Here is a 14,402-nt window from a genome sequence, read left to right on the forward strand (position 1 = left end):
CTCTCGAAGTATTTCATTCTACGAAGAAGCAGCTCTGCAGAAATGTATTGTACACCATTAATATTATGTGACCTGATAGAGATGGTTTAAATACAGGATGACAAGTCGTAGTAACGTGCAAAATATTGGGGACTAGGAGTGATCTATAGAAATATCTCCTGCTTTGAGGACAGTCCGATGTAAACATAAATTTGCATGACTAAAGAAACAAAATGCTTTTATTGCAAAGAAAACGGGCATTGGCATAGCCAATGGGTCTAGCTTTTGGGACCTTACAAGTATTTAGTTATGCAGCACAATATCCTTGGTGCAACAACATCAACTGTTGCATGGCTAAACACTTATAAGGTCCCAAAGGCGAGACCTATTGGCTATGCCAATGCTTGTTATAGCTCCATTCAACCCGGGACCTAATGGGACAACATATCACAGGAGAATAAAAACCCTAAGGATAAAAAGTAATAGCATAGTCTGAAAGCACTGCTGGCAAACATCATCTGAACCACTCTTTGCGGGAGTGGCAGCATTTCTTTGCTTTAGGGAGTTCACGCTGAAATTGCATAAAGCAACTTCTGAATCCAACCCACGATTGTAAATGTAAGCTCAGAATAATATGGGCAGAAATACAGAATTTATTAATGCCCAAGACTAACGTATAATCTAAATAAACCGGTATTAGCAGACCATCTATTGTCTTTGTAAAGTGAAATGTGACAAATCCCAGAAGAGCCTCAAAGGCAGGTTAGCCTCAGAATTTCAAATTATGCTCTGCACATTGACAGGTTTTATGAGTCAATTTACCAATTTGTTGATACAGGCTTATGGGCTTACCTAGTCTTGTTGTTATGAAAGAAGTGTGTGGTAACTTAATTACCGCATATCTCTCCAGATAACACCGGCTTTCAAGAAAAGAGGTCATTGCGCAGAACATCACAAAATATTGTGAATATTTTCTGGTGGAAAAAGGATGATGGAAACCTAATGTAAACAAATGCATGGAAATTGTACTTGCTACTTTAGTTGTTTTCATTGCATATACGTCTGTAGACATCTCTTCTACTTTGACTCTGGAAGACTTTTCTGACACGTAAAAGGCGTTTTGTAAATAGAAAAAAGGTTCCTTGCAAATTACAGGCTTTGCAACTGCAAAATCCTGTTGTACATGAGGCTCTTTGTTCCCAGATCCGGCAAGGAAGTAGACAGAATCCATTAGGGTCCCTGAACCATATCTTCCTGTTACCCACCATTTTCCTCCATCTGTCTAAAAATGGTGGAGCAGCCAGTTGGGCAAAGAACCCCATAGTATGTGCAAGGTGCCGACAGACGTATAAACCAATAGGCATAAAATCACCAGGGCAACCCCGCCCAGACGCACGATGTTCCTACAGTGTAGCGAGGCCAATCATCCCACTTAGTATTAAAAGTGCCAAAGGGCGTGTTGGGCTATAGGTCAATATTCAGCAAAGTAACAAAGTCCCAGACGCATAGTGTAACGCGAAGCATAAAGTAAAAAGCTTACCTTCACAGTGCAGAAGACGCGAAAGACGGCATGATAACCGGCAAGGAACTTGCGGAATGTACTGCGCCATTATTTCAAGCCGGCAGAAATCTACGTTCGATGCGTAGTGACGTCACAAGCGTGTAACAAACAAAAATCAAAAAGGGACCAAATAAGAAATAAAAAAAGTTCTGTTGTCGGAACGGCCATCTTCTAAGATCACAAATATCTGACGAAAACCAGAAAGAATCATACCACGAGCGTATTCGAGATGTGGTCAATTGTGAAGAAACTATTCTTCTGAGCAGAATAACCAGCAAGATATCCGGCAAGAGATCTTACGGAATTATACTGCGCCATTGTTTAAAACCGGCAGGAATCCACGTGGGAAGCATTGTGATGTAACAAGCAAGTAAAACGAGGAGGAGGAGGCAGGAGGGGGAGGGGAGAGGAGGGGGCCTGCGCCTGTTTCCCTTGCGGGAGCGAGTAGGAACCATCTGTTCAAAGCTCACTCCTGCAAGGGAATCGCCAAACATGCACACGTTGCCATTGAAAGCAATGCAACGCGTGCACGTTTTTGGGGCAAAAAGCGAATCGATTACTAAAGGTCTCTCCTACGCAGTGCTATGCAGTGCATGCGCGCTGCGTAGGCGAGACCTAAAAACATCTGCCCCGTTTCAAGAACATTCTTATTGGGTTTTTACTTCCAGATGTCATTTCTCCAGTCAGTCATTTGGGGATATTGACTACATCTGGGCCAAATTCTCACATCTTTAGTTTGATAATATCGGTCTTCGACTTGGGAAATAGGACCAGTTAACCTTTGCAAAGTGTGTCTCTCGTTCTGCCAATTTCAAATGCAGAGTCTTTGGTAAATACGATATCTGCAAATTTGCAGCATTTGGCGGATTATGGGGAAAGGTTGTCAAATTCATAATTACTGGCAAAAAGAAACGGCAGTGGAATTGAAAATTCTAGTGGCCCTGAGTTAGTGTAGCATAAAACTGGTTGCAGCAGCTGTTACTTTTTAGGGCAGGATTTGTGATCGCTTTGGTCATGGTCTGTGCAAAACCTGGCTTAGCGAAGTCACAGATTTTAAGAAGAGCTATTTATATTTGACTTCCCCAAATTAAGCCACCCACTTGATCCCCTTACTTCTTTAAATTGGAGAACATTAGAGTGGATGTAGACGTGCATTGGAAGGGTGCCTGCCGCGTATAATACACAACTGCATGGGTGATGCTGGACGCACTACCTCTCTATAAATTGGTTTACAAAGCAATTTCTGTTTCGTACACTGACCCAGAACACACATTATAATGGGAGAGAACTTGTTACCTAGGAGTAACTGAGTCACCATATGGTAACCTGACGTTGTTGTCAAAAGAGGATATTAGCAGGGGCTGTAATATGTGACCCTATTGTAGGAGGCATGATATTACATTCAGCAAGTTATATTTTAACCACTCACTCTGGGGTTGGGGCGAAGAGAGAGGATCCAGTTTTCTGCAGTGTGAATGGCTAAACTGCACAGCAGGAGGTACAGAAAAGGCTGTAAGAAGCACTATCCGCAGAGAGTGCAAAAATGAAAGTTGCTTCTTGGAGATTTGGGTGGAAGAAAATATGGGTGCATGTAAGGCAGAGGTCTTCGGACCTTTGGGAACAGGGGTGGCAGTAGAGCTGTTCATTGATGCCCTAATGGGGTAGTGGAAAGCCCCAGAGAAGCGTTTATTGTACCCCTTGGAAGCAAATACAAACATGCCGAAAACAAGTAATTAATTTCAACCCCTGGTTACTGACAAAGGATTACCATATTGGCGCATTCAGTACGAGAGGTCATTTCAAAACCTGCTGGCAGTCGTGTATTTGAATGCACATTTAAAACCGATAACTGAGCAGACCTGCAATGCTTGCATTTATAAATATGTTTTAAGCTGCCAATTGGCCTTACTTTTTGTGAAATTGGCACCACTTCTTTTGAACACCTCAAGCCAGTTCTGTCATTTCAACCAATAATGCATTGCATTTTGGACTTGTAGTTTCAAGTTTAACATTGTAAAGATGGGGTCAAAAATACTCGCATGCAAACAGGTACTTTTGGCAGAAGATGTCACACATGACATAAGTCCATTTGCCAACTAGGTATGATAATGTGGCTAAGTAAAAGGTAACAATGCAAACACAAGGAGATGATGGACGGAGCGCTGAAACCTATCAGTCACAGATCTGGGTTGAATCCATCATCATTCTTTACGCCACCAGATTCAAGCTAGCCTGGTTGATGAGGGGGGGGTGTTACACCGAAACTGGTCCCAGGATCATTGTTACCTGTCCATAGAGGACCTGGCCTGGCAGTTCGAGCTGGACTGTTCCCATTGGGGGGGGCAGGACCATGACTGATTTACATATGGCTGGGTCTAAACTGGAATGGCGTGGCGTGCAAAAATAACACCGATATATTTAACCCAGATCTGTGACTGGGGGTGAATGTTTATTTAATGCAGCATTCCGTCCATCATATGCTCTTTTTGCATTTGTCGCCCTTTGTGGAAAGGGTATGCCCAGAAGTGGGTCCCGTGCTCGCTATGCCACCACTTTCAAGTTGGCCCAGCTGAGGAGGGTTGTTACCCCGAAACCGGTCCTAGGATGCTTGTTTCTGGTCCAGGCAAGACCTGGTTTGGCAGTTCAGGCTGGACTGATCCCATGGGGGGCAGAGTCCAGAGGGATTTGCATACAGGTGCGTCTAAACTGGAATGGCGTGGCGTGCAAAAAACGATGGATTCAACCCAGATCTGTGACTGGGGAGTGAATGTATGATTAATTCAGCATTCATCCATCATTTATTTTTGCATAAGTAAAAGGTAACAATGAGCATCATTTGTTTTTCCAAAATCCTGACGCCCTTTAAAATCGCTTAGATGTTTTAACTTATTTGCTTACAATAAATCACGCATGAAATTGAAAAAATATTGCAAGAAAATAGTAAGCTAAATATTACTTTTGGCTTCTGCCCTCCGATCTCCCTGGAAATGTTTAGCTTGCTCGCTATTTTGCCCTCTTTATATTTAGTGTGAGAGGCTAAAAAGTACTATTAAAAATCTTTTTAATTTTTTTAAAGATGTGCCCTCAAGCCCCCTGTTTCCAGTTTTTAACCTACAACAAAATAATTGTGAGAAAACGTATTTGCCATTTTTTTTTTGTGGGTGTTAGAGGGGCTGGAAGTTGCTGAAAATATTCTCCAACGAGGAAGAGGATGGCATTAAAAGTTTGAAGGGCCAGTGGCCGTAAGTTAAAAGTACACCAGTCAAGATTGTCAGGGTACTCATTTTCCTTAGGAGAGGGGTATATCGTGCGCCCCCTCCCGATGGCGTCTGATACGCATGTTCGCCGCCGCAGCTCCTCCTGCCCGACCGAGTTCGAGTCCCGGGGCGCTGTCGTCCTTTACCGATGCTAATGTGTCCTGACAGGTGCACGGAATATGCTCTTCAGTCAGAGCTCCTCTTGTAGAGCCCGGGGGGCCGGGGGGCATGGAGATTTATACGCACAAAAGGATTCTATATTTAGTGAAGATGCTTGGGGGAGGACGGGGATTAGACCGGGGAGGGAACTCTGCGCTGACTTGCCGAGTGTTACCTCCGCCAGGTGTTTAATCACTGTCAGCGGCAAAGACCCCCGGGGGAGCTCCGATCTATACCGGGGAACATGGACGCGATTCCCCCTCCCAGCCTGAAATCATGCTGGCTGATGAAAATCTACACACTTTTCATATAGCGCTTAGTACCAGCATTTAGCCGAGTTTTAAGCACCCCAGCGTTCGCAGGTGAAATATTTTTTTTCTGAGGATCACCATGTATTAAAGTGTGAAGGCCGGGATCAAACATCACGCCTCCTGGTTCGGATGAATATTTTGTGGTTTGTCAGCATATAGGGGCTCCATTGAAGATTTGATGTTTATTCTGGGTGACATGATTTCTCCCATGCGGCCCAGTGTTGTTTTTATCCACCAAATCCTCTAGGTTTTATGGAGCTATGGATGGCTTTTCAGTTCCATAGCCCCCAATCCTTTCCTCAGCTACTTTTTATGGATACTGGACTAGCAGTGGTTAGACAGGACTTCTTCAAGTTAAGTTTATTTGATTTAGTTCTCGGCTGAGAACAACAAATATTTAATACATAAAATTTACCTTTAACATTTTAGCAATAAGATGATAATAATAAGTCGTCAATCTAGTGCAAAGTTATAAAAGGTTTTAAAAATTTAAATAAATTTTAGCATACAAATTCATTTGGCGGTACCTTACAAAGCGAAATCAAGGTCTGAACAGAATGAATTTTACATTTTCTACGAATGGGTTGTATAAACAGTAAGCAGTGGTTAGACAGGGCTTCTTAGTTTCCTTGACTTTCTAACACTAGTCGTGGCCAAGCGTAGCCTTCGGGAGGTGTGAAGTAAGATGCAACACAACACTGACGACTCGTATTTTAATTCAGGGCAGAGGTTTTAAACAAAGTTTTTTCTGATACACATGAGATGGTGTAGTTCAAATGAACACTGCAAGAAATGGAATGCCCTAATACTAACCGTTTTATAAAGAGGCGAGCCCTGTAGTGGAGCTTGTAGTTCTAACATGACTTTACATTCCAAGACCACCTTTAGGTATAGGGCATTAGATCAGGTGGAAACTTATTTATTTATAGTGTTTTATAAAATGCGAACATGCCCATCAAAGTATCCGAGTGCTGTACAAAGATGCGGGTTGCAGTAAGATCAAGACATTTGTCACTTAAGAGACACTATACATTGAGTTCAAAGAGCAAGTTATGAACCATTTGTAAACCGTATTGAATTGGGTGACTGATGGTTGTAAAAGACTTCTCCTGTATGGAGTTCGAAGAGCTAGCCATAAAACAATAGTATACAATTTAGAGTAGGGCGGATGACCGTTTCCAAAGAGTTTTTTTAATACGCATATTTTTTTAGTAGAAAAGCTTTGGCTTTTCTTCTTGAACAGCCGGAATGAGGTCATTGGTATTGTTGATGGAGGAAGAGAGTTCCATATTTTTGCAGCCAACCCAGTGAAAGTGTGGCCTTGCGTTTTCCTTTTTTTATATCTGGCTGGTTCTAGTATGAGGGATTTAGCACTTCTGGAGTCTTTTCCGCCCCCTGATAGCCTGATCCTGCTCGCCATATATTTTGGTACAGAAGTGTGTAGCGCTTTGTGTGTTATGCATGCAGTTGTGAGCTGAATCCTAGCTTCAACTGGGAGCCAGTGGAGGGCTCTTAGTGATGAGGAGATGTGATCGGAACCACGTGTGCCTATTAAAAAGCCTTGCTACTGCATTTATTGCCACTTTCATTGCGCCTAGGTTGGCTTTCAGTAGACCTATGAGCGTAGCATTCCCACAGTCCAGTCTTGAGAGCACTAGAGATTGAACCGCAGTTTTGAGGTCTCCTAGCGGTAGGAAGGGTTTCAGTTTTCTTAGAATGTGCAGATGTAGGTTTGCGCATCTGGGTGCAGCTTGTATGTGAGCTCGCATGTTTAGATTTGAGTCTAGTGTGATGCCCAGTGATTTTACAGTAAGTGAGTCGTAGATGGTTGGAGTGCAGTTTAGCGAGTTGAGGTTTTGAGACCGTAATTGAGGTTGTGGGGGACTGAGGGGTAAGCAGAGAAGAATGAATTAGTTTTTTTGCGCATTTAATTTTAGATGTTTGTGAGCCAGCCAGTCTTGAGTTTCCCTCAGGGTATCATCTAGTCTCCAGATATCCTCTTGAGAGGACAGTTTGATGTATAGTGGAGTATCATCCGCATACATGTGGTATGAGATTTTTGATTGTATTAGGATTTCATGAGTGGTTCCATGCAAAGATTAAAGAGCATTGGTGAAATTGTAGTTCTTTGTTGGACGTCCCTATCAATGTCTGCTACATCAGATGGAGTGTTGCCTATTTTGACTCTTTGTTGCCAGTTTTGCTAGAAGGAGGTGACCCAGTTAAGGATGGATTGCCATCTCTTTTGGACCCAGTGAAGGTTTTTTTTAAAGGAATTTAAATAGGGGATTTTCCCCAGCCTCTTAGGGGCGATTTCAACTCATTCAAAATAATTAAGTTGCAAAAATATCTTCTGGCTGGGTGACTAGTGCCCAGTTCTTGGAGTACTGTGTTCGGCAGACGTACAGAGCTGAATCCGCTCATTACAGTTTTTACAAATTGCAGAATTGTTTTTATGTAGATTTTTGGATTCAGTGCCCGTTCTAGACTCTTTCACCCCCAAAGGTGCTAGAACCCTAATGGATGGGATTCAGATTGTCAGCTGTTGCCTAATTGGTGTTATCATGGCCTGCAATATTATTATAGGTGGTCCTGCTCTAACCGACAAAAACAATGGCCTGACATAGGGTAACCAAATTTTTCAAACAAAAATACTGGACAGCCATTGACCTCGAAATAGGACTAAATGTTGGCACTGGTCAGTGCCAGCTCAACATTTAGCCCCATGTCTGTGTGTGTTCTTTTTATGAAAACTCTGTCCCTGGTGTCATGAGTCAGTAGGTGTAAACTTGAGTCTCCGTAGCACAGTGATAAATGTGGTGCTCAACCGACCCTCTCTCAAAAACTGGACATTTGTTTATTTTTGCACTAAATGCCGGGACAGCCTTAGAAAAACCGGGACGTCTGGTCACCCTATCTGACACAAGGTGCTTGTAGAGGGAGAAGCTTTAGATTTCAGGCATTCTAGAAACCTAAACTAAAGCTTTTTATAGGGGTCAAAATTATTTTGAAATATCCCTTTCTACGTTAGGTTGGTAAATGGTAGGTACAAGCGTACTGGAGGTAATTCATTTTATTGATTACCTAGCAATTGCTGCTGCATATATGTTACTCTTGTCATGGTCATTGTTGAAATTAGTGGAACGATCTCCTTTAGGCTGCCTACGCCTTGCTATTGTTTGCAGGCCTTAAAATAATGTTGAAGAAGGCCTCTAATTTCTAAACTACTTCCTTGCCATGGGTTGCCCATTGCTTTGAGACTTTCTTGAGATAATGTGCTGTAATGCAGATGCAGTTAGCGGTAGTAGTTCAGTATCTGCAGTGTCAAAGAATAGGGGGCAATCACACCCCAAAGATGGATATACTCCGCTACCAAAGCAGGTGTTGAGTATTTTCCATCCTTGCATCAGTCTGCTCAGGACCCATGCCAAGCCAGGGCTGTATGCAGTTTTGTTATTCCTCCTTGCTTTAGGAAGTGTCTCCAATAAACCTGCTATTAGCTTAACCCTGTTTTTCCCATTTTAGTTTTTTCATAAGAGGGTCCTGTTATGTAGAACTCATTTAAACCAATCATTAAATACATCTAACATTACATCATTTCTACTAACTTTTTGCTGGTGGCCTATTGTAGTCTGCTCCAGCTACAAAAGTTCTTTATGTTCAGAGTAAATCTGTTGGCTTCGATATTGTAACCATTCCACAGGGCTAGGAGAAGAGCAGACGATCATCCTATATCTTGATAAATCACGTTCCATGCATATGTTGAAATCTCTAAGCACAATCGAGTTATGAAACTGGCTGTTTAGTTGGTTCAAGTCAACGCATCACTGATGTATATTTTGGGCAGAGTGGTTGTCTGCCTTGCACAGATGGATACAGATAGATTTGCCTTTGGTGCGCCTGAACGGCCTGCTAGCGTCCTAAGAATGTATCACCACTACTCTGTGGGGGCTAAGAGACAATGATGGGGACCTAATCCGAGGCTCTGTTCCAACTGGTAAGATGCTGCTAATTCAGTGTAATTAGAGTACTGGTCGGAATATCTACTTAATCTCCCCGTCCATGAGACCTAGGCAAGCTTCACTAAACTAATCATCTGAGCCTAGTGCTCTTGCGATAGTTCGCAAAAGGTATTTTCTTCCTGAAATTGTAACCAAAAAAAGCCATTTTACGTTTTCTCACTTGGCTATTGGCTTTCCGATGATGTTCAGATATCTCCCATTTCTGTTCTAGAGCTTGCTATCCAGATAGTTCTTCATTGACACCCGGTTACCTTTTATCGAGTATTATGTTCAGTTGCCACATGATCACGCTTGTCCTGACCTGTCCATCTCGTTTCACTTTGCAGGTTTTCCAACAGGTTGACTTTAACAAGAAGCCGGGCCGCATCAGTGTGCGACCCATTAACTTTGCTGTGATCCTGAAACTCTCCAATGCTAACTTGCAGGAGAAGGCATTCAAGGTGAGTCAGCACTCTACTGCTTTTCATGGGCGGGGGGTACCATGAAATGTTTGTGGTTTGATTGGCGATCTGTGCACTCTACCTTTCTCTAAACGCCTCCTTTTATGCCAGAGGCTGGATTGAATAGGCCTGTGTACTCTACTTGCAAATAGCTGATTAGACTGCTGCTACTTATTTTTTATTTGCAGTATTATATGTAGCTTGAACAAGACCCAAGAAGGTATCTGAGTGCTTTGCAGCTAAACTGTTAATGCATGCAAGTAGTTTACAAAAGAACGGTTACAGAGGTTTTATTAGTGTTTTTTTGCAAAAAATTTGCAGTGTTACATCAGTAAAAAAAAACAAAAAACCTCTTAGGAAGATATTTCTACAGAATGTTATAGTTTCTTCTATTTAGATAGCTGATGACAAAAAAACCTAAAGAAAAAAGGCGAGCAGACAGCCATCATTTTTACTTCTAACATGGCCCTTCTGATCAGACCAAGATTTAGGTAGCGATGGTAACTGAGGGTTGGCAGTCCGTTTGTTGTTAGGGTGATTAGGGCAATATATGGTGACCTCCTTGTGAATAACAGAGAGTGGTGCAGGGGAAACAAGATGTCTTATTCAAACCAGATAATACAGAGCACAGCATCAAGTCAGTTTAACAACCGACCCTGTTGTCAGTTGATTTTAATCATAAACACAGCACCATGCAATATATACAATAAATCATGAAACAGTCCAAATGCAATAATCTAGAAAAATCTTGGTAGTGTTGACGCAAAGTATGTAGCGTAGACGCAGACAGCCGACACGTGTTTCGTCGTGTAGACAAGTTTTTCAAGGCTTAAAAACAGAGCTGTGCAGGCACATATACATTCCAAAGTCCCCTGTTTAGTTTGGGGAATTGAAACAGCAATAACGGTAGTCAAAACTTCCGACTCGAACCTTGTGTATAGGAACGATACTTTTGAGCACTTGCAATAGTTGTAATTATTGTAAGCAGCGAGATTAGGTAATTTGTCTGGTTCATGTAAGCGTCTGGATTCCAAAAGAAAGCGGGAGCAGTCTTGTAAAACAGAGGGACAATGTGCTCGTAAGGATAAGCGTAGCCTCAAACCAGAACATGCAAATGTATTTATACAGCGTCCATAGTCACAGCTGAAAATAACCCGTCATATGTAGCGTGTCCCGCTTCACGTGGAGAAGTCCTCTCGGTCTTAATGTTAGATGTCTTATTCTCCCTGCTGGAGAATGTAGAGCATACCTTTGTTAGCGATGAAGCACAGGGAGTCTGCCACACTGATTACGACTGAATACTAAATCCAAGCCCTATGTCACACCTTCTGGCAAGAGTCACTCCTTCCTCCTGCTCGGACTGTGGGGCAGGTAGGGTTACATATCCCAGGGTCCTGTGGTGCTGAGACAGCTGGCACCTCCAAGGCTCGATAATGGTGGAGCTGGTACCGGTTCTGTTCTTCCTCCACATGGTAGTGTTGATGCCACTAGTGCCCATGCAAGTGAGCACCGCCTCCATGCCTAGGCTTCACAGGAGAGGGCAGAAGCCCTCTGTGCTCCGGGTTCATTATCCTTGCCACCCAGGACACAGAGTGCTCTTGACACCCTCTGTTGTACGTGGCAGAGTAAATCTAGCCGTTTGCAGGTTTGCAAGTCAGCGTAGAAAGGATCGGTCAAAGTCTGTGTTCAGTACAGTATTGGCTGAGGTCCTGCAGCGAGCAGAAAGACATGGGTGATCCAGACACATCCAGTGTTTAAGCACGGCACTGGTATGAGCAGTGAGGTGGCAATACCCTGTGTTCACTCAGAGTACTGCTTTGCTGGGGTCGCATATAGTGCCTGTTGTGTGCCTCCTAACCACCGAGTGCCACTGACCTGAAGCTCTAGGTTTAAAAGATGAATGCCAGCCCCCTATTGGAAACCATTCGCTGATTAACATCAAGACCGTGTTCAGGTTTATGTTGGCCTGGACAGGCTTTGGCCACAGTAGCCCTCCCCACCCCCACAAATAGTTTTGGAAATGGTTTATGACTAGGAAATAAGCCATTCTGATGCTCTTGTCTGTGTTTTGCTGACCGACTGATGAACCTCACAAGGTCTGGGCTGTTGTTTTCATGCAGGATTGGGACACCAGCATCATTGGCAACATGCAGTGTGAAAGAGGATCAGCATGCGGCTGTCCTGATGCTGAATTAAAGCACTCCCCTTTGTATCTTTATCAGTAGCGGAGATTCCACTGTTCCCAAGTCCCAGCCACTAGTTAAGAAGAGGTATTTGGTGCAAAGCACGTTTTACTGCTCCAAATACTTCCTCTAGAGCGAGCTGGGAGTTCTGTATCGTGGCCATGTGTGTAGTTGTCACTGCCGTTAACTGGGAACAGTTGTGTACACTGGGGTCCAGGAATTCAAATCTAGTCTTCGTAGAGCTCTGCTTCTGATGGTGGGAAGGAAACATGCCTGGTGCCCATCCAGTGGGGTAGATTGATGGGGACTCTGAGCCCATGAGAGAGCCTGTCTGCTGCTGCGTCCCTGGGGAAAGGAGCTTGCTTTCAAGGGGCATATACCTGCTTGGGACTCTGCCTCTAGGGGAGATCTGCCTGATGTCCAACTTCCAGTAGGCACCAGATGGGGACTTAGCTGTGCCATGAGTTGTGGTCACATAACAGCTATAAACATTGGCTGATGGGCAGGTACATCTGTAGTTTTTTGGGTTTGATTTGTCATAACGCTAGCAGGGTGTCTGAGAGCTAGGGAAAGAGTTGATTGGGTGCTGACCATAGCTGTGAGTCTAGGTGTGCAATAGACACTGAGGTTGCTGTTCTATTATGAATTGCACTAATCATACATGGTAGTTAGAATGCACATTGTTTTATCTTCTCACTAATTTCAGAACTTTGTGTGTGTTGGATGGCACACAGATCTGCAAATCTTGCTAACTTCACTTACTTTCTTCACACCTCAGGACGGCCTGATAGAGCAACTTTATGACCTAACCCTGGAGTACTTGCACAGCGAGGCACACTGTGTTGGCTTCCCAGAACTCGTCCTACCCGCTGTTATCCAGGTAAGAGAGATGCAGAAGGCCTGGGCACTGGCAATTTTAGGGGAGCCAGTCATACACATGATGGGGGTGGGAGGGTTTAGGGCATTCAGTGAATTGGGTAAGCAGCCATTCATGCGATGTTATGCATGAACATGAAACCCTTCATTTGAGTAAGCAGCCTGGCATTTGCATGTGGTTCTGGGAGGGTTGGACACACGATCACATCTTTTGGGTAGGCCACACCTAAGAACTAGGGAAATGTCTGGGAAAGTAGCTTCACAATCGCTGAAAAAGTTACTCTCAGGTAGCTGGTAGTAAATGAAGAAAAAAGTTCCCTTGCTCTGCACATGCGCCCTTGCTTGCATAGTGTAAATGATAACAGAGCTGCGAGGAAACTCACCTGCTATCACTTAAGTTTTTCTCTTGTGACACTTGGATTTTTAGCTCTAATGGATACTTGGCAGGTTAATCACCATTAGAATATTCGCTGACGCCAGACTGAATCTGGAAGGTTTATACAGCATTGCTCTCATGTGAAGATTGGTGGTGCTGGGTGGCTATATGTTGACTTCGCTTCACCCCAGAAGTGATGAATGGTGCAGCATATAAGTACCACCACTGCATGCCGAAGTCAGTTCCTTTCTTTCCATCCCTTCCAATTCAAGTGTTCACTTCCACTTCTTTCTTGAGTGACAATTTTTTTAAACTACATTTTTAGTAAAAAACAATGTGCTAGGGAACATGTCCCATCCAAAAACTAAAGGGTTTAAACTGTGTTAGAACTGTTGCATGCAAATATCTGTGACAGACCCGCACAGCGTAAGCCTCTGGTGTATGGGTCATGACTCCAAGTTATGCGAAGAGTGCATCCTCATGAATCCAGTGGGGACCTGGAAAGTGAAGCAAAACTGTAGATCACCGATCACTATAAGAAATTACGCAATGCCTGCTTTCATCCGCAGTCCGAGTAGAAGCACAAAAAAGTTGTGGAATTTGGCCTCATGCCAATCTCTGCTAGGTTGCCTATTGGTCTCTCCCCCGGTCCCTTGTCAAGGAGCCAATTCTGCAGCCGATTTTCCTGGGCCATCAACATCGTCACAACACATTGAGACCATTAGGGAGGGCATGTTTTTGGCACTCTTCCGGCTCCAACGATCGATAGAGGCCACCAGGCGACTTAAAGCTGGCAGATCTGTCCTCTGCGGCATTGGTGCCTCCCGAAACCATTTCATGTTCTGCCTATGTTCAATGTCTACTTCCACTCTCGCACTAAAATCCACGCTAGCCCCTTCAACATTGACACTGGCCCGATGCCATCCACGTCGGAACGCTGTGTACCAAAAGTTGTCTGACTCCAAGCCGAACTTGCCTTTGCCTCCACTGAGGTCACATCCCGAATCTGCTCTCACGCACACAATCTAATTCATACAGAACAATGCCTTTAACTCCAATCCAAACTCCAGTGCTCAAACAACTTTTTGATTCCGACTCTGACCAGAGTCAACCAGCCTTCAGAGATGATGATGATGGGGAAGATTTACTCCCACACTATGATGATATCCTTTATATGGATTTACAGGCGGCCAGTGGGTTAGACACTTTCCTGGATACTCTGTTCGTTTCACACCCTG

General features: G+C 43.7%; 1 protein-coding gene across 3 annotated transcripts in view; it reads left to right on the forward strand.

The window, feature by feature from the left end:
- The window catches only part of NOC2L (NOC2 like nucleolar associated transcriptional repressor), a 487,814-nt gene that overhangs the window by 262,248 nt on the left and 211,164 nt on the right, over positions 1 to 14,402 (forward strand). For all 3 annotated transcript variants that reach the window (XM_085609671.1, XM_085609674.1, XM_085609672.1), the window contains 2 exons: positions 9,616 to 9,729; positions 12,691 to 12,792. In XM_085609671.1, coding sequence (XP_085465797.1) covers positions 9,616 to 9,729; positions 12,691 to 12,792 — 216 coding nt within the window. The remainder of the gene's footprint in view (positions 1 to 9,615; positions 9,730 to 12,690; positions 12,793 to 14,402) is intronic.

The sequence above is a fragment of the Triturus cristatus genome, chromosome 1_2, assembly GCF_964204655.1.
Source record: "Triturus cristatus chromosome 1_2, aTriCri1.1, whole genome shotgun sequence".
NCBI lineage: Eukaryota > Metazoa > Chordata > Amphibia > Caudata > Salamandridae > Triturus > Triturus cristatus.